This window comes from Anabrus simplex, chromosome 1, assembly GCF_040414725.1.
Source record: "Anabrus simplex isolate iqAnaSimp1 chromosome 1, ASM4041472v1, whole genome shotgun sequence".
In the NCBI taxonomy this organism is placed as follows: Eukaryota; Metazoa; Arthropoda; class Insecta; order Orthoptera; family Tettigoniidae; genus Anabrus; species Anabrus simplex.
The window spans coordinates 1513976360-1513998000 of record NC_090265.1 but is presented as its reverse complement, the minus strand read 5'-3'; the positions used below and the strand labels follow the sequence as shown (position 1 = coordinate 1513998000).

The window sequence follows — 21641 nt, the reverse complement described above, 5'->3', positions numbered from 1 at the left end:
CTACCGAGTGCAGATATTTTGATTTAACGTCATATATGCTGTCTTCGTGTCAATTTTGACGTTTCATTTTACGATACCAAATGGCAGAGAAACGGTAAGGTGGCATATGACTGAGGTTTAATTGATTTTATCGGACAAATACCAAATGCTCCACCAGAGATCTTTTACATGCCGATATCATACGACATGGTATGAATTCTTTCAAAATCCGACTCTCTCTGCCGAGTTCAGAACCGTGTTCGTGGAATAGAGACGCTGACACCCTCCCGCTGACTACGCTCTGGTTGTCTACGGGCGTCACATCAAAAGACTTGCACCTGGCGAGCCTAACATGTCCTTGGACACTCCCGGCACTATAATAAGCCATATACTATTAACAACAATAATAATAATAAAATAAATTGAGCGAGTTGGTTACGGGTTTTTGATCTCGTAGCTGCGAGCTGGCATTCGGAAGATGATGTGGTCGAACTCCACTTTCGGTAGCCATGAAAATGGTTTTCCATGGTTTACCATTTTCACACTAGACTGTACATTAATAATTAACACCACAGTCGCTTCCTTCCCAGTTCTGTCCCATCACCGCCGTAGAATTTACCTGTGTCGGTGCGACGTAAACCAGAGCAACTAACTAACTAACTAACTAACTAACTAACTAACTAACTAACTAACTAACTAACTAACTAACTAACTAACTAACTAACTAACTAACTAACAGTCTCGATAATAAGTACAAAAATGCGGTTGTTGGAGCACTGCATAATCAATTTTTTTTTTTTTTTAATATGTGCATTCATCATGTCAGTTGACTCCAAGGGACCAACAGTACACTACGCGGTGCTAATGTAGAAAGCCGATCTGCTCCTTTCCTCTGGTCGCGTCCGCTCGACGGGAGTCGATAATTAATTTCAATAATCGACCCGACCGTACAGGCGATAGAGTCATCAAGGTGGTCGTTATTTAGGAAAGAATCACTGTGCTAGCGATGTGAAGTCATGTTTTAACCATGAAGTCAGTTGCTTATGATATACAAAGTTATAATGAACCTGTTTAGATTTTTATCTGCATTAGATATTGTATATCATTACTAGCAGCATAACTTCCACAATTTATTGTTCTAACTTCACAAGTTCTGCCTCTTTAGGCGGATGGAATTGTGCTGAACTGTATTACTTGTAATTAGTAACTTGACTTCTGGCAAAGTTCGAAGTTAGATCTGAAACATTGCTAGGGATCCATCTCAACACTTCGTGCGCCATTACTGAAACGTAAGAGTAAAGTAGCCGAATGCGCTGAGATTGACTCTTATTAATACTGGGGACAGTGCTGACAGATTGTTCACTGCAATTTTCGGCTAAATCTCATGTGCGGTACACATCTGGTTATTTCAACGCTCACTCCTGGAAAATGTCGACGCTCAAACTTTGTATAATCGGGCGAGTTGGCCGTGCTGTTAGGAGCGCACAGGTGTGAGCTCGCATCCGGGAGATAATGGGTTAGAACCCCACTGTCGGCAGCCCTGAAGGTGGTTTTCCGTGGTTTCCCATTTTCACACCAATTTTTTTTTCTTCGGGGGGGCCCCCGAAGCCCGCTCCCCCCGCGTGACCATCGACTCAATCTACATGGCCTCCGACATGCTATTATTTCTAAGAAGAAGAAAGAGATAGCAGGGAGGAGTGGGAGGTGATACAAGGAGTATCTGCCGGTTTCCGAGTCAGACTCGCTACCACGGCAAAGTTTGTATTGGTTGGATAGTGTTAAGGTATGGTATTGAAGGGTCAGGGAAAAACCACATAGGCAGAAAGAAGAAAGAGCCTACAAGTAAAACCTGACATCTTGTGATAGCACATGCAAGGATGTGGGCTGGATAAAGTCCAGAGGTTGTGTTAGTTAGGAATAGGTGTCATGCATTCATAACCATTTTCTTGCAATTTTTGTTATTATGGGGATCAGTCCTTCTTGTCACTGCCGGGTCGGCTCGGGTCTGCTAGCGTCTGGGCTTTGGGCCACAGGTTCGTCCCATTGTCCAGCAGCCAGCAGTCCCTGGTGCCAAGTCTCCTTTTGGAGAGGGGGGAATTAGAGCCAAGCCTTGCATGCAAGGGGCTATCTTCTTCCTCCTGTCGATGTCCCTCTATGCGGTGTTGTTTGAACACACTTGTCACTGCAGATCTAAAACTAAGATTATTAATAACATATGTATATACAAGTTCTCATTGGAGTGTCGGCTGTTTGCCTGCTCTCATGTCCAGCGTTCAACCTAGATAGGAAAGAGATAACTTATTAGACAGATAGATATTAGAGTTCGTTTATTTGGGCGCGGGCTGGTGTTCCGCTCCCATGTCTCTGTAGGGGGGCGGGGGTGGATTGATACGTCCTTGGCCATCTGGCTGCGTTGCCGTCGTCTTCTTAGGTTGTACTTTTTGTCAATCTTCCTCGCCTGGTCCCTGGGTCTAGGACAGCTGAAACATATTTACATATTTACATAGGTGTCTGCAGTGTGTGGGTGTATGTGGTATATAGGTGTCAGCTTGGCGGGAGTGGGTTGGCTATCGGCCCCTCGCCCACCCAACCCTGTGGCTGAACAGAATGTGCTTCGGTGTAGGATACTTTTTGTACAGATCAACGTCGTAGCGTCCGATCCCGCTTATTAACGGGTTGATCTTATTACTCCATGACTTTCTGTACATGTTTAGTGTCTGTTTACGTATTTGGTGCCTTATTGAGCTGACTTTCGCTATACTGCGTAGTTGGCGTATTGGCGTGTCGAAAGGGAGTCTGGTCGCTGCTCGTAGGCATTTATTTTGTATTAATTCCAGCTTATCCAGGTTCGTCATTGCAGTGAACCCCCACGCTGGGGCTGCGTACATGATTATTGGTCTGATTAAGGCCTTATACATGTTTATGGCTACTTCCGTTTTAATACTGGACTTTTTGTTCAGTATAGGATATAGCTGGTTAAGTCGTATGTGTGCTTTTCTTTGAATATCATTGATGTGGTGTAGCATGGTGAGCTTTCTGTCTAGGACTACTCCTAGGTATTTGACTTTGTCATGCCACACTATATCTTCGTTGAAAAGCTTTAGCGCTTTTATGTTGACTGGTTTGCGTGTGAGTCTGTTCTTCTTAGTGAACAGCACTGCTTGGCACTTGTCAACATTGACCTTGATGCGCCATTTCGTTAGCCAAGGCTCGAGAGTTCTTAGTGCTACTTGGAGCCTCTTTCGAGCGCACGCTAGCTGTGGATGTTCTACTGAGATAGCGGTGTCATCAGCGTAGAGGTGTGTGGTAGTGAGTTCTGTCGTAGGCATGTCGTTTGTATACAGGACAAAGAGGATTGGGCCGATAAGGGACCCTTGGGCTACGCCCGCTCTAATCCTGCGAGTACTTGACAGCGTGTTATGTACGTCTACTTTGAACTCTCGGCCCTCCAGATAAGATTTAATAAGTCTTATATAGCCTGGGTGGAATTCGTGGTCTATTAGTTTCGCTAGTAGGCCTTCGTGCCAGACTTTGTCAAATGCTTTCTGGATATCAAGGAAAACCGTTCCTGTGTCTCTTCGTTTGTTGAGACCTATGGTGGCTTGTTCTATGAATCGAGTGAGCAGTTGTGGGGCAGAATGTGCGTTCCTAAAGCCAAACTGCTCGTTGCGAATTATGCCTTTTTCCTTGATATGCCCTATTAACCTTTTCAGTAGTATTTTCTCGAATACTTTACTGAGGGCGTCCAGAAGGCTGATGGGTCTGTAGTTGTTGGTGTCTGACTTGTCTTTGCCTGGTTTCCCAAATACGAGGATCCTAGCCCTTTTCCATTGTTCAGGGTAGTATTGGAGTCTGAACATTGCATTGAAGATGCTGGTAAGTAGTGTTAGGGCTTTGTGAGTTAATTTCTTAATTATTATGTTCTGGATCTCGTCTGGGCCTGGCGCCTTCTTGGAGTTAAGATGACCTATAATCCACTTAATTTCGTGTATATTTGTCCTCTTAACCTCCGGCTTAGGTGCGTTTTCAAGGAATTCTGCTACCTTTGCCTCAGTTTGCCTGATGAAGGCTGGGTCAGATGGTATTTCGTTTGGGGTGAAAGCCGCCTCTATGGAGTCCGCTATGATTTCGGCTTTGTCACGGTTCTCGTATACCGGGCCGTTAGGTCCCTTGATGGTAGGGATGTTGTGTGGTTCACGCGTGAAGTGTCTCGCTAAGTTCCACACTGGCCTGGTGTTGGTGTCGAAAAGTTTGAGGTGGTTGTTCCACTTTTCCGACCTGTATTCGAGTAGTTGCTTTTGTATTTCCGTGTTTAGTTCGTTTTTCATCTCGCGGTCTTCGTCTCTGTGATGTCGAGCCCAGTTACGCCTGTGGCTGTTGCGCCTGCGTATTAATTCTTTTATGTGCGCTGGAATCTCGAAAAGAGGTGTTTCTCTGTGTTTGCTTAGCGGTATGCTCGCAGTTGTGGCTGTTTGAATTGCTTCTACGAGGGTTTTGACTGCTTCGTCAATTTGGGCTGTGCTGTCTATTTGCATGCCTTCGCTTCCCTGTAGGAGTGTGTCTAGCTTGCGTTCGAATTTACCCCAGTTGGCTGCTTTATAGTTGAGCCGGCGTCTGGGGTTTTTCTCATATTCCTCTGGGTTCGCATCTAGTGTAAATATCACTGGTTGGTGCCTCGACCCCAGGTCGTTCACTACCTTAATGCTATGCCTTTGAGGAATATGTCGCAATAGGGCTATGTCAAGTATGTCGGATACGTGATCGTTCGGTGCTAGGAACGTGGGCTCACTGGGGGCCGCTACCACATAGTCCTGGGATAGCATGTGGTCATACAGCCTTGTGCCTGCTGGGTTTGGTTTCAGGCATCCCCAGGTGGCGTGTTTCGAGTTTAAGTCCCCTCCTAGCACTGTGTTTCGATTTAGCCCTTTTCACACCAAGCAAATGCTGAGGCTGTACCTTAATTAAGGCCACGGCCGTTTCTTCCCATTCCTAGGCTTTCTTTGTCCCATCGTCGCTATATGACGTATCTGTGAAGGTGCGACGTAAAGCAACTAGCAAGAAAATAAAATAAAAAATAATAATAAATAAAATAAAAAAATAAATAATAATAGTAATAAAGTAAAAAGTAAACTCTTGTCCTCATCCTGAGGTGGTGCAGCTCTTTTCAGGCACACCCCCAATGGAGGTGAGCTGCATGTACCATTTCGACCACATACCAGCATTCCTGCCATTCTTAAATTTCTGGCAGTACGGGAATCGAACCCGGGCCCCGTTACGCTGCGGAGTCCGACATAATAATAACCGTTTGATTCTACGCCTTTTAGTCTGCCTGCACGTCAGTTTCGAACATCCGTTTCATTGTTACAAATTGCAGAGGAACCGAAACGTTCTTGCCGACATCATGCGATATAGAAGGCTGAATTGATTTGTTCCACCCTTCGGTAATCCGACTACTTATGCTAGATTTGAACTCGCGAACTTGGGATCCGTGGGGCTACAGCACTTCACCACAGATTCACAGAGGAAGATTGTTATAAAAGAGAATTGCTTAACGTCCAAAGTAGTAGTGGACTGCTCCTATGTTTTGATTATTGAACGGTGATCTCAGACCTGTTTCTTCAAGGTCATACGCAGATTTAGCTAAACGTAGAATCGAATAAAATAAAGCAGTGACTTTGACACAGGTCCGCCTCTGTGGTGTAGTGGTTAGTGTGATTAGCTGTCACCCCCGGAGATCCGAGTTCGATTCCCGCCTCTGCCACGAAATTTGAAAACTGGTACGAGAGCTGGTACGGGCTCCACTCAGCCTCGTGAGGTCAACTGTGTAGAGGGGAGTTTCCGTAGTTTCCCACTTCTCCTCCAGGCAAATGCCGCGAAGGTACCTAACTTAAGGCCACGGCGGCTTCTTTCCTTCTTCCTTGTCTATCCCTTCCAATCTTCTCATCCCTCACAAGGCCCCTGTTCAGCATAGCAGGTGCGGCCGCCTTGGCGAGGTACTGGGCATCCTCCCCAGTTGTATCCCGGACCCAAAGTTTTATGCTCCAGGACACTGCCCTTGAGGTGGTAGAGGTGGGATCCCTCGCTGAGACCGATGGAAAACTAACCCTGGAGGGTAAACAGATTAAGAATAATAAGAATAATAAGAAGACTTCGACACAAAAATGTAAAGGAAAAACTTGAATAAATCAAAATATTTCTGAGTTCTGAGACGAAAGAACTGAAAATATTATCGAGCTTATGGCTTGAACCTGAATTCTTCACTGTTTGGATGGGTCCGTCAACCACTTTCGCTAGAGAGGTCAATACATGAGAGACGTACAGGCACATTGATGTAGAAATGGTTGATTTGAAAGATATCCGGTGTTTAGGATCTGGATTAAGATTATTTAATTAATTAATTAATTAATTAATTAATTAATTAATTAACGTATGGCTATTACAGATGTACTGTATTTTAGTAAATATGTTCTTGTTACAAGCATAGAAATATGCACACACAACTTTCATTAAATTCATACAGTATATTAAATCAGGATGAAAAATTGTATGCCAAAGGTTGAAGAGCATTCAAACGTGTTGCCTTATAAATTTGACACTACCGGGCGAGTTGGCCATGCGGTTAGAGGCGCGCGGCTGTGAGCCTGCATCCGGGAGATAGTGGGTTCGAATCCCACTGTCGGCAGCCCTGAAAATTGTTTTCCATGGTTTCCCATTTTCACACCAGACAAATGCTGGGGCTGTACCTTAATTAAGGCCACGGCCGCTTACTTCCAATTCCTAGGCCTTTCCTATCCCATCGTCGCCATAAGACCTATCTGTGCCGGTGCGACGTAAAACAAATAGCGAAGAAGAAGACACATGGGAGGGTGGGTACACCAAACCCATAATAGGCTACATCAGAACCGACTTTGACTTCAGGAAATCTCTTATGAATGTGCGGCATTCCGGGGAATTCTTGATGATAGAGACGACTATCTGATTTGTGGTAAATTAGGTACCTCTAGGTCTAGGATACAGAAAGTGAAGTCTGCCTGCAGACGAATAAGGGTAGAACATCTCCAGGGCGAGGAAATTAGACAGACGTACATGGATAAGATTTGGTTAGTTTATCTGGCGCGGGGGTGCATGTGTTGTCTTCATCATCATTTCATCCTCACTTTTTTTGCTATTGGCTTTACGTCGCATCGACACAGATAGGTCTTATCGCGACGATGGCACAGGAAAGGTCTAGGACTGGGAAGGAAGCGGCCGTGGCCTTAATTAAGGTACAGCCTCAGCATTTACCTGGTGCGAAAATGGGAAGCCAAGGAAGGAAAACCATCTTCAGAGCTACCGACAGTGGGGTTAGAAACCACTATCTCCCGAATACTGGATACTGGCCGCACTTAAGCGACTGCAGTTATCGAGCAAAAAAAAAAAAAAAAAAAAAAAAAAAGAAATGACACTGCATAAAAGTTAAAATCAGTGTGGAGACATGTTTCAAATGAATTAAGATACATAAATGCACAGTAAATATATTAATCTGTACACTGCAAAGGAACAATAGCTAACAAGCAAGGACTCTTGTTCATTGCAACTGAATGTCAAGGTTCTCAATCCAATGTGCAGCTTCTGAAGTTGCCATAAGGAATCTCTGTCGATTACCTTCATATGGCATGATAGCAAGTTCGTTGAAAATCACACTTGGGAGCTGGCAGTTTGTTCCATTTATAGAGCATGTCGACCTGGCTGGGAATCAAGTCCGGGGTTCTCAGAACCGAAGACCAGTACACCGATTATTTAGCAAGAAACCGGAGCATTTGTGACATTTAGATATCGTTAATAGACGTGAATGTCCGCCTCTGTGGTGTAGTGGTTAGCGTGATTAGCTGCCACCCCCGGAGGCCCGGGTTCGATTCCCGGCTCTGCCACGAAATTTGAAAAGTGGTACGAGGGCTGGAACGGGGTCCACTCAGCCTCGGGAGGTCAACTGAGTAGAGGTGGGTTCGATTCCCACCTCAGCCATCCTGGAAGTTGTTTTCCGTAGTTTCCCACTTCTCCTCCAGGCAAATGCCGGGATGGTACCTAACTTAAGGCCACGGCTGCTTCCTTCCCTCTTCCTTGCCTATCCCTCCCAATCTTCCCATCCCTCCACAAGGCCCCTGTTCAGCATAGCAGGTGAGGCCGCCTGGGCGAGGTACTGGTCATACTCCCCAGTTGTATCCCCCGACCAAGAGTCTGAAGCTCCAGGACACTGCCTTTGAGGCGGTAGAGGTGGTATCCCTCGCTAAGTCCGAGGGAAAATCCGAACCAGGAGGGTAAACAGATGATGATGATTTAGATGATGATAATAGACGTGAATGCTTTGCCAACGGAGATCTCCAAAGATAAGTCACATAGGATACCATATCCTCCAGATGAGTATGCCTGATCAGTGACCCACCTGAGGACAACGACTCTACCGTCAACGTTCAGATTTCTATAAAACTCTTGCTTACAACTGCTTTATACGTTAAGAAGTGGAGTACGAGATGAAATATACCATTTCAATTTTCATTGTTCCTGAAAAATCGTATAGAAATCTCGTTCACTGCTATTGATATCCGGACTCATTTTCCAATTCCCTCTTCAGCTGTCGAAGAACGTGTGCAATGAACTTTGTACTTCTCGCTACTAATTAGCATTTAACCTCGTGTTCTTGGCCGTACAAACATTCCTCGATACGTGAAGGAATGCCCAGACAGATTTATTTCCTACTCTCCACGTAACTCACTGCACATACGTGATAATTATTGACAATTAGCTGTGCAAATTGAGTGTGATAATGTAGTTACAGTGAGGGCGCTATCAGCGAACACTCAATTAACTTACCGCGCTATGTTCTTGTGTCGTTCAAGTGCATGAGGCCAGACATCCCTGACGCTGAATTGCTAGCTTCCCAGAGGACTATTTACATTTTAGGGATAAATCGAACTACACCCGTAGTTATCAATGAGCTCATGGGCTAGGAGACAGGTGGGTTCTAATGTAATTTCTGCAATTTCTCCGTTTTAACGCTTCGTGTGTCGTTCACTGCACAAGTCGTGCTACAAACGTCGTACCACTGGGTGTTTTGAAAGCTGATATTCGTAATGCCATTCCTGCTACAACAATACTTTCTGACCCAATGAGGAAAGCAATGGCTAACTATCGCACTCCTCATCTTGCCCAGTACACATCAGTTAACTGCCGCCAGTGGTTTTTGTGGTTTCCCTATCACTACATAACCTTTGGTGGTGCTATTTGGGGACTCCACCAGCCTCCGAACTGGTGACCTTGTTCGGACTGTTTCCAGTCATTCGACCGGGTCAGGAATGGAATGAATGGACCTCCATCTAGCGGCGAAGATAGGATTTGTGCCGGCTGCCGAAGCCTGTCGCAGTCCTCTGGGGTAATGATTAACGACTGACAGATGAAATGAAATGATATTGGAGAGTGTTACTGGATTGAACCACGGAGCCCAGCGGTGAGAGGCCGGCGCGCTGCCGCCTGAGCCACGGAGGCTACGGTGACCTTGTAGTCAGACTTGTATTTACCTCTGTTTTTTTCCATTTACTTGGGCTAACATTAGAGCAAAATGGTCATAGGTTGCATAAATGAATATTTGGAAATCCTAGACCACGATATCTAACAGTGTCAGTGGGGAAAGACATGAAATGAAATGGCGTATGGCTAAAGTGCCGGGAGTGTCCGAGAACATGTTCGGCTCGTCAAGTGCAGGTCTTTTGATTTGACTCCCTTAGGCGACCTGCGCGTTATGATGAGAACGAAATGATGATGAAGACGACACGTACACCCAGCCCCTGTGCCAGCGAAATTAACCAATGATGGTTAAAATTCCCGACCTTGCCAGGAATCGACCCCGGGACTCCTGTGACCAAAGGCCAGCACGCTAACCATTTAGCCATGGAGCTGGACAATGGGGAGAGAAAATAGGGTATATTAAAAAGACTTTCGTAGCAGCCACAGTGTGTTGAGCAGCCAATGATAGACCGATACTGCAAAAGAAAGAGTTCTCACAGCGGACAGACCAATAAGGTAGGGCCTAGAGGAAATAATTTTTCCTTCGAAGGACAGACCGATACGATAAAGGAAAGAGTTCTTTTTAAATTAAGAAGGAACTAGTTAACCCTAGCTCTGACCCCGTGCATTTCGTACATTAACTGTAAGAGGCGAAATTTACCCATGTAATTGAATTTAAGCTTTCTTATTCATGGTGAAATGCAACGGAAAATCACCTCCTTTCCTAAGAGAACCATGTGCATCATTTAAATGAAAATTTTCCGGACGTATGAATAACTCCCAATAGGATATACACTGACTGAGCAAATGTCATGGGATAACGGAGCACTGATGCGCAGGTGTGTTGTCTGCGCACCACAAGCGGCAGTTGTATAGGAGACCTTGTGAGCAGTGCCTGTGCATGTGACAGGTGTAACATGGAACGTCGTCGTGAGCTGACACCGTTCGAACGGGATATGGTGGTCGGTGCCCGACGGATGGGAAGTGCGATTTTGGAAGTGGTGCGGGAATTCGGCTTCACACGATCAACCGTGTGCAGGGTGTATCGTGAATGGTTGAATGCGGGTGTCACCGTCCACAACAGACGAACGACCTCCCGTCCAGCCACCCTCGACGACCGTGACCGGTGACATCTGAGACGGATTGTCAATAGTGACAGACGGGCAACCGTGCAACAAATCACGGCTCAATTCAACACAGGCCGTGCTAGACATGTCCCCCAGTGGACAATCCGTAGGAACATGGGTTCTATGGAGTATGGGAGCCGGCGCCGCAAACGGGTGCCACTGTTAACCCAACGTCATCGGGCACAACGACGCGCATTTGTCGCCACTCACCAGGGATAAACACTGGAACAATGGCATAACGTGATATAGTCGGACGAATCACGATTTCTACTGCACCATGCCGATGGGAGGCACCGTGTATGGTGCAGACCACATGAAGCGATGGATCCCGCTTGCCTCGAAGGTGTGGTCCAGGGCGCTGGTGTCTCTGTTATGGTCTGGGGTGCATTTTCCTGGCAAGGAATGGGCCCCCTAGTTGTTCGGGAAGAGACTTTGAATGGTACGCGGTATGTTGAGCTGCTCGGAGGGCATCTCCACCCATTTTTGGCCTTCCAGGGCGCAGACGGTTCTGCGGTGTTTCAGGACGATAACGCGCCGCCACATCGCTCCCATGTCACTCGGGAATGGTTCCAGGAAAATGTCGCGGAGGTCCAACGACTACCATGGCCACCCAGGAGCCCTGATATGAACCCTATCGAGCATATCTGGGATGTCCTGGAACGCAGGCTCCGTGCCATGGATCCTGCACCCACGTACAGACCAGCATTGGCGGCCGCTCTGCAAACAATTTGGTGTCAGCTGCGTCCAGAGCACTACCAGGGACTTGTCGACTCACTTCCACGCCGTCTCACTGCAGTTCGCAGGGCCGGAGGAGGCCCCACACGCTATTAGGTGACTATCCCATGACATTCACTAAGTCAGTGTGCAAAGGGATTCATTTTGTATGGAGGCGTGATAAAAATGAACATGAGGAGAACCAATATAAGGACTTGGAATGTACAACGAATATTCAACGCAGGAACACCAGATGAGGAGAAGGAAAACATCATGAAATGTGGAATCAGAATTCTGGAACAGCAAAGAACCGAGATGAATAACGTGGTCGTAAATATTCACTATTTAATATGCACTGGAAGTAGAGTGGAAATAGGTAGTATCAAGATCAAGATTATTTTACATTGACTTAGGTGTTAGGATACAAAGGCACGAGGAAAGTTTTGCAATATGCAAAAACGGTTGGCTGGACACCCCTGTTATTGTGAGGGATGAAAAGAGGGGTGAAAGACAGCAAGGCGCGACCTTCACACCAGTTGTTACTATGCAGTGGGATTTAAAGCAAGTTAAGATGTCAATGTGGTCTAAAGGTGAATATCGCGCAATTATCTGCTACAATTTTGCTCGTGGATTAACTGTTGGCCAGTGCCTGGAGGAAATGACTCCTGTGCTGGGGAAAGACTGTCCACATCGGACAACAATTTTCCGCTGGTAAAAAGAGTTCCAGAGGGGAAATTTTGGGGTTGAAGACGATCCTCGTTCTGGGCGACCGTCTGAATCAGTGACTGAGGAAAACATAGAAGCTGTGAGGAAAATGTTGCAGCAAGAGAGGTGGTGTTCATATCGGCGGGTAGAAAAGACCCTCTACATCCCTGCACCAGCTATTTATTCAGTTCTACACTACCATCTCCATGTTACAAAGGTTTGTTCCCTTAGGGTGCCCCATTCACTTTCAGAGGAATAAAGGGCACATCGAGTGAAATTGTGCCGAGAAATCCTAAAACAGTTTGAAAATGGTACTTTGCCTAACGTCAATAGCATCGTTACAGGTGACAAAACTTGGCTTTATTATTACGATGTCCCAACAAAATTTAAGAACAAGGTGTGGCTGTATGAAGATGAGGATACTCCTGTGACTGTGTGAAAGTCAAGGTCAGTGAAGAAAAGGAAAATTGAAGTATTCTTCACTAAACGGGGCATCCTGGCTCGGGTTGTGTTAGAAACACAAAGGACAGTTACTGCGAAGTGGTACAGTGAGACTTGTCTGCCTCAGGTCTTTTAGGCTTTCAAGCAGCTCCGTCTAAGGTCACGGCTCAACACTTGGCTCTTGCATCACGACAATGCTCCAGCACATCGTGCTAATTTAACAATCGATTTTCTTGCCAGATCAGGGTTGACTGTGCTTGATCACCCTCCATACAGTCCTGATCTTGCCCCATGTGACTTCGCACTCTTCCCAGAAGTGAAGATGAAGCTGAGAGGGCGGCGTTTTGCATCCGACGAGCAGCTTCTGGCAGCACGGGATCAAGAGTGTGAAAATGTAACCGAAGAAAAGTGACAGAGTTGGTTCAGTGACTGGTTTTGACGTATGGAGAGGTGTATTGAATGTGGTGGAAATTATTTTGAAAAAGTCTAAAGCGTTCACTCACATTGCAAAACTTTTCTAGTGCCCTTCGCATTTAAGAACAAAGTGTACTGTTTTACACGGTATGAGAAACTCGTAGTTGTTTTTTAAGTCGAATATCTTACATACGCTAATCGGTATTTTAAACTCGGTACTGAACCCTTTTGGTCAAGGTCATGGGTTCAGTACCTTGCTGAGAAGCTAACGACGATATCAGTCACAAGCCTGCTAGAGGTGAATTTAAGTTCTATTAGGACATAAACATGCTTACGTCACATCGACACAGATAATTAGGTCTTATTGCGATGATGGGATAGGAAAGTGTTAGGATTGGGGAGGAAGCGACGATGACCTTAATTAAGATATAGCAGCAGCATTTTCTTGCACCGACCATCTCTCTAGTAGTGTGAATCTACCTGTTTAGCCCATTCAGACCCAGTATCCATTGAAATAATATACGTACACCTTCCTCGGAGACACAGAAACATAAGTTCGAGCTCGCAATGGAAAACCTGCAGCTGTGTTTCATCAACTCCAACCTATCTGAATGGCATGTTTCGTCTCACGTAACGGCGAACAGCGTCTCTGCTCAACCACTGAAATCCTAAACGCTATATCTCTAAGATGACGGCCAGTATCATTAGCAAGATCAACGTTTTCCAGCTCTGAAAATCCGTTATATGGATAACATTAATGGAGAAGTGTTGCGGAGCAATGGCTTGCCTAACCTGCATACCACAGTTGGACGACATTGAGTCCCGTTAGCGCTTCATGTTCTACGTATGTCACGACATAGGAAACCTCGAGTGGCTATGGACTAGAACCCTCCAGAAACAAGACGATCAAGACGCCACATACATATATTTAAAACAGATATTTATTTTGTATATACAGTAACAAATCTGTGTACACTGTTAGTCATAAGTATAAAAAGCTAGACAGTGACACAATTAGAGTAACTTGTAATAACCGAAAATATGCATGTCATAAATACTGATTTTTAAAACAAGGTTTCTCATTTCGTTTCCATTCAATGAACAAATTTAGTAAGAAATACTTTTTAAAACTGAGAATAAAGTTCAGTCAGTCTCATGGTGTAGCTGTGGCATGCCTGCCACTTACTCAGAGAATCGAGTTCAATTCCCGGCCAGTCTAGATAATTTTTATTTCTGGAAAACGTGCTGGAACATTGTTCTCTCAGAATTGTGAGGTCAGTTGAGGAGATGCCTGATATTAGAGATAGCAACGCGGTTACGAAAGCCAAGAAATACATTGAAGGATGTCATACGCTGACCATGTGACATTCCAAAATCTACAGGTCATCTGTCTTCCCAAGCCAGGGCACAAAAATGGGCTCTATGTGCCCCGGGTTGCTGTTAAGGTGTGAAACGGCCATCGCAGGTTATGGTAGACTTCATATCTTGTCAATAATTGCGAGTAGAAATCTACCCCAGGGCTATTGTAGCCTATACAAGAGTAAGTCCCAGTTGTGAACATTTCTCTCTTGTTTTCCGTCATATTGCTCCACATTCTACTAACATATTTCCCTCCTCTTCCTCCTCCTACTACTAAATGTTTTCATTCCTCCCCTGAAGGGGGAGGCGGGCCTCTTAGACGGTGACGCCGTCTCTAAGGCCGGCAGAGTTGTTACGGTGAAGGAGATGCTCGGAGAAGAGGAGAGGGTTGGCAGCCGTGGCCTATACTAGGAACTGTCCCTGTATTCGCCTTGGTGCAGGAGAATGGGAAACCACGGAAGACCATTCTCAGGATAGCCGACGGTTGGGGCACCCGTGAGGTCCAGCCCTCTCCCGTTTCCCGAATGCAGGGGCGAAGAGCTACAGTAGAGTCGTGGCCACCCCTCCTCTGCTCGGTTGGCCAGCCGGAGTGCAAAGCGGATCAGCCGTGGCCATCTATGGGCCGAGACCCACTCTGCATCTACTAGGGAGTCACATATGTATGGAACGAACGACGTGCATGAGTTTGACCTTAATGAGCAGACGAACTGGTTTGAATATGTTGAACTAAATGAATGAGCAAGGTGTACTGTCATATCGACCGGACGTTGACCTGGGTCGCGTCCACACCAGGGTGGAGCTCCCTACCTAGATACAATGTCTTAACTTCCGGAATTAGCGGGAAGTGGTGACAGCAGATTTGTCTCACCTGAGATTAAGGGTGAATTTGCTCCTTTCTTGACTTTCTTCGCCTTGTGATAAATCTCAACTCATGATATCTCCGGAATTTGTTACTTTCTGTTGTTTCCATTTAATTAAAACCCAAACCACCAGAGTGGGCGTGGGTAGATTCATCATGCCCATCATTCAACTTTGTGTATTTGTTCCTTTAGACGGTTATATTTGGAAAGAAGTGTATTTTTTATCTGATCCGGTAATAGTTTTATGAATGAAGTAAAGTAGTGAGATTGATGTAAAGAAGTTAGTTTATTATCAATATGTTTTACGCCGCACCGACACAGATAGGTGTTATGGTGACGATGGGGTAGGGAATGGCTAGGAGTGGGAAGGAAGCAACCGTGGCGTTAATTAAGGTACAGCCCCAGCATTTGTCTGGTGCGAAAATTGGAAATAATGGAAAACCAGGCCTGTCGATAATGGGGTTCGAACCCACTATCTCCCGAATGCAAGCAGAAATCTGCGTTATTCAAACCACGCAGCCGTTCTCTTGGTGTAAACAAGTTAGAACAGCATTTTAAAAGAAAAGGGATGAAAGGAAGGCAATATAAAGAGAAAATGAATGGGAGAAACAATGGATCACCGAACAGAAAAAGAAGATGGGTGGCGAAATAGCAGAAATACCTGAAAGAAAATAGAAAAGAACGTAGGAAATCAGGAAAAAGAAAGATTGGTGGGTAGAAGAGAGGAAGTAAAGAGGAAAGAGAGGATGGCAAGAAGGAGAAAAGGAACGAAGGAACAAAATAAGAAGGAATGAAGTACGAAAGGAAAGGAGAATGGGATATAGAAAGGAAAAAAAGGAACGAACAAATGAAGAGATAAAAGAAGGGGTAAATAAGAAGGAAAGAACGAGAGAAATAAGAAATTAATGTAAGAGAAAATAAGGAACGGTTGAAGGAAAAAGAAATAAATAATGAAGGAAGAAAGGAAGGAAATGGGGGAAGGGGTGGGAAGGGGTAAGAAATATCAATGAAAACAGATGAAAAGTAAGTTATCGAGACGTATATACAAATTTCAAAGAAGAATGACTCGGGCCTATCTCAGAATTCTGAACATTCTGCTCGGATGTCTGCCTATGGTCGGACTCTGCCAGCGTTACGTTGCGATTGATATTTAAAGTGCTTGCGTTTTGAAGCTGCTAATTTAATTAACCAAGTTTGAGCGTTATTTGAACTCTCGATCTGTTTGCTTCTCGTTAAGACGTCATATCCTTTCACAGTCGATCTCCGAGGTACAGGAGTTTAATAAATGTGGTGAAGGTGCACAAACTCACTACGTAAATACAATAACATACGCGCTATTATGTGGAAACTTCTCGTTTGTAAATTTGAAGAAGATAAATCCACTGCATTGCGTTTTACTACGAGGAAAATTTTTACTATTTTACAAACTGGAGATACGACATGAAAGGATCTCATCATGGTGTACACATTTTTTATCACACATCATATGTGTGATTCATTTTAATCGGTATTACAGGCTTGAACACTTCATTTGTATAACATATTACTACGGTAATACATCTAAAGTAAGCAAGTATTGGGTTTAAATATAGCTCAGCTACGTTTAGGAGTAGGATGGAATCAACTCTGTCTCGTCTGAAGTTTAGATGGTATCCAATCGATATATAAAATCGAGCTGAATTTGATATCCTCAGAAGTCTCAATTTTGTCCCGAAAAAGGCACCGTAGCTATTTGTTAGTAGGCTTTGTTACTTGTGAGTCGAGTTGCCAAATGCTTGTTTAGTATAATGCACAGTTAAATCTCTTACTTGTGGATAATGAATCAAAGCCCGACTAACGCATTCAAGGTTTGCGATGACACAAGGTTGCGAAGGTAGCGGATGTAGCCTTAATTAAGGCACAACCCCAGAATTTTCTGGTCATGAAATGGGCTTGAGACGGTAGAGTTCAAACTTGTCATCTCCCAACTTCAAGCTCAGATCTATGCCCTAGCCCTTTCCTTTCCCATCGTCACTATAATATCTATTTCGGTGGAACGTAATACAAATGAGTAAGAGTTCCTAGAGTGAAAATTGGTTGAGTCTATTAAGAATTGCCGAATTCAGTAAAACAAAATGGGTGGTCGAATTCTATTATTTCTATTATCAGTTGCCTGTTTAGTAATGAAACCACTATCTACAGTGATATTCATTGACAAAAATTAGTTTATTTTTCATAACCTGGGCGGATGGAAATTCCTGTTAATTTTCCACATTTACCAATTTTCTCTCTTGTACGCTCACTTTTTGAGTGAGAGATGATGTTGATATCCCAACCAATAAATGTGGGATTTCTGAAATAAATTAATCACTTCTGAGTGGTTTAGATTCTACAGGAACTTCGAGGTTCCATGTCTGTGAACACGATATCAGCCATCACGTAAAGCTTACAAGCTCGCTCATTCCACGAGTAATCGTGACTCATTTTATATTTTCGAAAATAAGCACAGGTATGTTAATATCCATTCAATTTATTTATCATTCATTTATTAAGTATTCTGCTCAGAATTTCAAATCAGTTGTGGTTCCGTATTTAACATGAAGAATCTAGGATGCATCAAACTTTATAACATAAATCATAAACTTACATTCTTAGTGTTTATTTTATGCCCTGTTCTTTAATCAGAGTACACTGTTTTCGTCATCTGTTTAGAGTTTTACACTCACTGAAACTAATTACTGATCACTTGTACCAACGCGTGAGCAACTTGTGGTTGGAGGCCATCGATCGCTACATTTAATGTTTGGGACAGGTTGATATGGAAATATGAACAATTTCTTTGTCATCCCGCTGAAAGCCTCAAAGATACAATTTCCTTTGATCATATATCGAGCATGCCACAGTCTGTCCAATGACGTCGGATGAAGTTTTGTAGACAATAAAGGGACACTGGACATAGAAGGACATTTTATTTGAGTGAACGTCAAGCGAACTTGTTACAGCGAGTATTAGAATAGTCTGTCTCCCTTGTGTGAAAGGAAGCGATCACATTACCATTGTCGTCCATACATTATGACTCGTAATCAACTCTCATCTCGTATTCCAATTATTCGAGAGAATGATAATTTGCACTGAATGATCAAGGATTAATCTCCCAGAAGAAATATTGGTAGATTCTTTATTAAGAACGTTTAATACACCTTAGTAACATCAAAATGAAAACAGATATTTTTAAGTATCGTCTACATAGCCGCGCTGAGTAGCTCAGACTGTACGACGATGGCTTTCTGATCTCAGGTTGGTGGGTTCAATCCCAACAGAGTACGGTGGTATTTGAAGATGCTCAGATACGCCAGGCTGGCTACTGTCGGTAGATTTACTGGCTCGTAACAGAACTCCTGTGGGGAAACATCTGGCACCTTGGCGTATCCGAAATCCGTAATACAATACCGTTCAGATAACACAAAATAATGATGCGGAAATAGAGTTAGGAAATTTTGTGGAAGTAAAGAAAAATTGAAAGAGCTTACTAGGAAATTGAATTCAGCGAAGAAGTAGCTAAGGATAACATGACAGCAAACATGATTGGCAGGCATATGATTTTTAGTAAAAGTTGTAGGGAAATATATAGGCACTTTCAGGCAGAAACAGGTTCCAAGAAGGACATATCAGGAATCATTATTGCACAAGGGTAGTATATATGTGAGGATTTACAGAAGAGTATTCAGCCAGTAGTATGTAAAGATTGTTGGTTACGAGGATAATGTGTAGATAAAGGAGGTGAAATGAAATGGCGAATGGCTTTTAGTGCCGGGAGTGGCCGAGGACATGTTCAGCTCGCCAGGTGCAGGTCTTTCGATTTGACGCTCGTAGGCAACCTGCGTGAAATGATGATGATGAAGACGGCACATACACACAGTTCCCGTGGCAGCGAAATTAACCAATTATGATTAAAATTCCCGACCCTGCCGGGAATCGAACCCGGGACTCCTGTGACTAAAGGCCAGCACTGCAACCATTTATCCATGGAGCCGGGCATAAAGGAGGTGACAAAATACTAACGAGGTATTCTAATTCACCTATGATAACACTGATATTAACAATAATATAGAAAGTCTGAAGACTAGAAAGTAACTGAAATTGATAAGATCCCTGGGAGTTTACTAAAGGCAATGGGTTGGGAAATAGAATCATACGAAGTACTTATTTTGTTACTGTTTGCAGAAAGGAGGTATATCAAATGAATGGAGAGTTAGTATAGCAGCTCCAGTGTACAACGCTAAGAGTGATAAACTATAAAGCGGATAGTTACAGACTAGTCCGTTTGCCATGCATTGCATGTAAGCTGTGGGAGAGCATTCTTTCTAACTATATTAGACATGTTTGGAAAACTACTAACTGGTTTGACAGAAGTCAGTTCGGGTTTCGGAAGAGATATTTCACTGAAGCTCAGCTTGTAGGATTCCAGCAGATATTGTAGATATATTAGACTAAGGAGGTCGAATGGACTGTATTGCTATTGACCTATCCAAGAATTTATAATGGTACATCACGAGAAACTACTGACCAAATTAAGGGTAATTTGACTAGAAAAAAGGATGACTGAATGGCAGGCTACATTTTTAGAAAATAGGACTAAGGGTATTAGTGTACGGGAAGTATGATCTGATCCTGTAATAACTGAGATGGGAGTTCCTGAAGGCAGTATTATTGAACCTTTATAATTTGTTATATATACTGTATAATATGCGTGAAGAACTGCAATCAGAGAAAAGGAATTTCATGCACTTATTATATTTTATTGAATAATAAATAAGTTATAGTATTGTGAGGTGGGCAGCAGACAATTGTATGATGAAAAAAAGGAATGAAATGTAAGGCTGTGAGTTTCGCCAAGTTCAAAATTCTTCTTAGTTTTAATCACCGTGCTAGTGGGGTGAAAGTACCTCATGGGGATCACTGTATACTCCCAGGTGTTAATATTAGGAATGATCTTCATTTGGACAATCACACGAACAAGATTGTAAATAAAGGTTACGGATCTCTTGATATGGTTATGACGGTATTTAGGGAATATAGAACGGATATAAAGGGGAGAGGATAAAATAACCGGTAAGATAACAATTACAGTATGGTTCACGTGTTTGGAACCCACATCAGGATTACTTGATTCGAGAACAGAAACAAATCCAAAGGACAGCAGCAAGGTGCGTTCTGGGTGATTTCCGACATAAAGTAGTTTTCATTAGGAAAGACTTGGGAGTAAAGAGACGGGAATAGGAGAAATTGGGGCAAATACTTGTTATTGGGAGGGGGAGTTAGGGATTGGAATAATTTACCAAGGGAGTTATTCGATACATTTTGAACTTCTTTGAAATTATTTAAGATGAGGTAAAAACTGTTAGGGAATCTGCCTGCTTGATTGATTGATTGATTGATTGATTGATTGATTGATTGATTGATTGATTGATTGATTGATTGATTGATTGATTGATTGATTGATTGATTGATTGATTGATTGATTCTCAATCCACAAGACTGCTTTTGAAGTACGCTTTACATGATAATGGCACTTACAGTTTCTTCGAGGAGGACATCCAGTTTTCTTGGAATATATGCATTCAATGAGGTCATTAAGGTGCCTTCACCTTATGTTGGAGCTTTTACTCTCTGGCCCTTGATTGTACGTATCCACATACATAAAGTGCAACGAAACAAGTAGAGTTTACAGCTAGTCTTTACGATCGGCTTGTTCACCTGACCTCTCCCCTCTGAATTTCTTTTCTAGGATTAAATTCATGTTCATTTTACAGGAGCCGGGGCATGCGATCACCTACAGGTGCTTATCATCGAAGCCTGGGGACATACTGTAACATGCAGCTTACAACGTACAAGAATATCTCTCCAGTAACACTTTCAGACTTGTATTAGTTGACGTGAAGGCACTGTTGAACACTTCTTTAAAGTCATAGTCATTGAAGAAACTTGATTCACAACCACTGACCAGTCGTGTTCCAGACGAGGATGGTTAATTACAAAATCGGATGAATTAATTACTATATACGAATATAAACAATAATTTTATTAATAAGTTGGACGATATAGCAATGTTTCGTGATTAAGCTGGCATAAAACAAAAAAAATGGCAAACAGCAGTCTACTTTACGAAGTCTGTCCTCGTTCAGATTGGTTAGAACGATAGCCACTGAGTTGAGGCTTGCTATCGTTCCTTGCTTTTGCTTTAGTACTCTCAGTACACGTTCCAGAACTTGCAGTGTAGTGTTGTTACTGGCTCTCCTCTAAATGGGTGTGACTGTCGATCCTGTGATTTGAACCTCAGATCCTGGAAGCGATTAGAGCCTATGTTCTGGGTTCTTGAGTGATAGGCGTGAGAAATACTGCGAAGGTTTGCAAATATAAAAAGGAAGGTGCTTAAACTGGGTGAGGTTTGAGATCACGGTACACTATAACCTTTTTAAAGAACGAAATCCCAACTGTAGCTGAATATCATCACTATATTGAA

General features: G+C 43.5%; 1 protein-coding gene across 1 annotated transcript in view; it reads left to right on the top strand.

Annotated features, from left to right (window-relative positions):
• The window catches only part of LOC136861604 (uncharacterized), an 86652-nt gene extending 67235 nt beyond the window's left edge, over positions 1-19417 (top strand). The window contains exons 3-4 of the mRNA XM_068226165.1: positions 12747-12900; positions 19343-19417. Coding sequence (XP_068082266.1) covers positions 12747-12900; positions 19343-19417 — 229 coding nt within the window. The remainder of the gene's footprint in view (positions 1-12746; positions 12901-19342) is intronic.
• The last annotated feature ends 2224 nt before the right edge of the window (positions 19418-21641 follow it).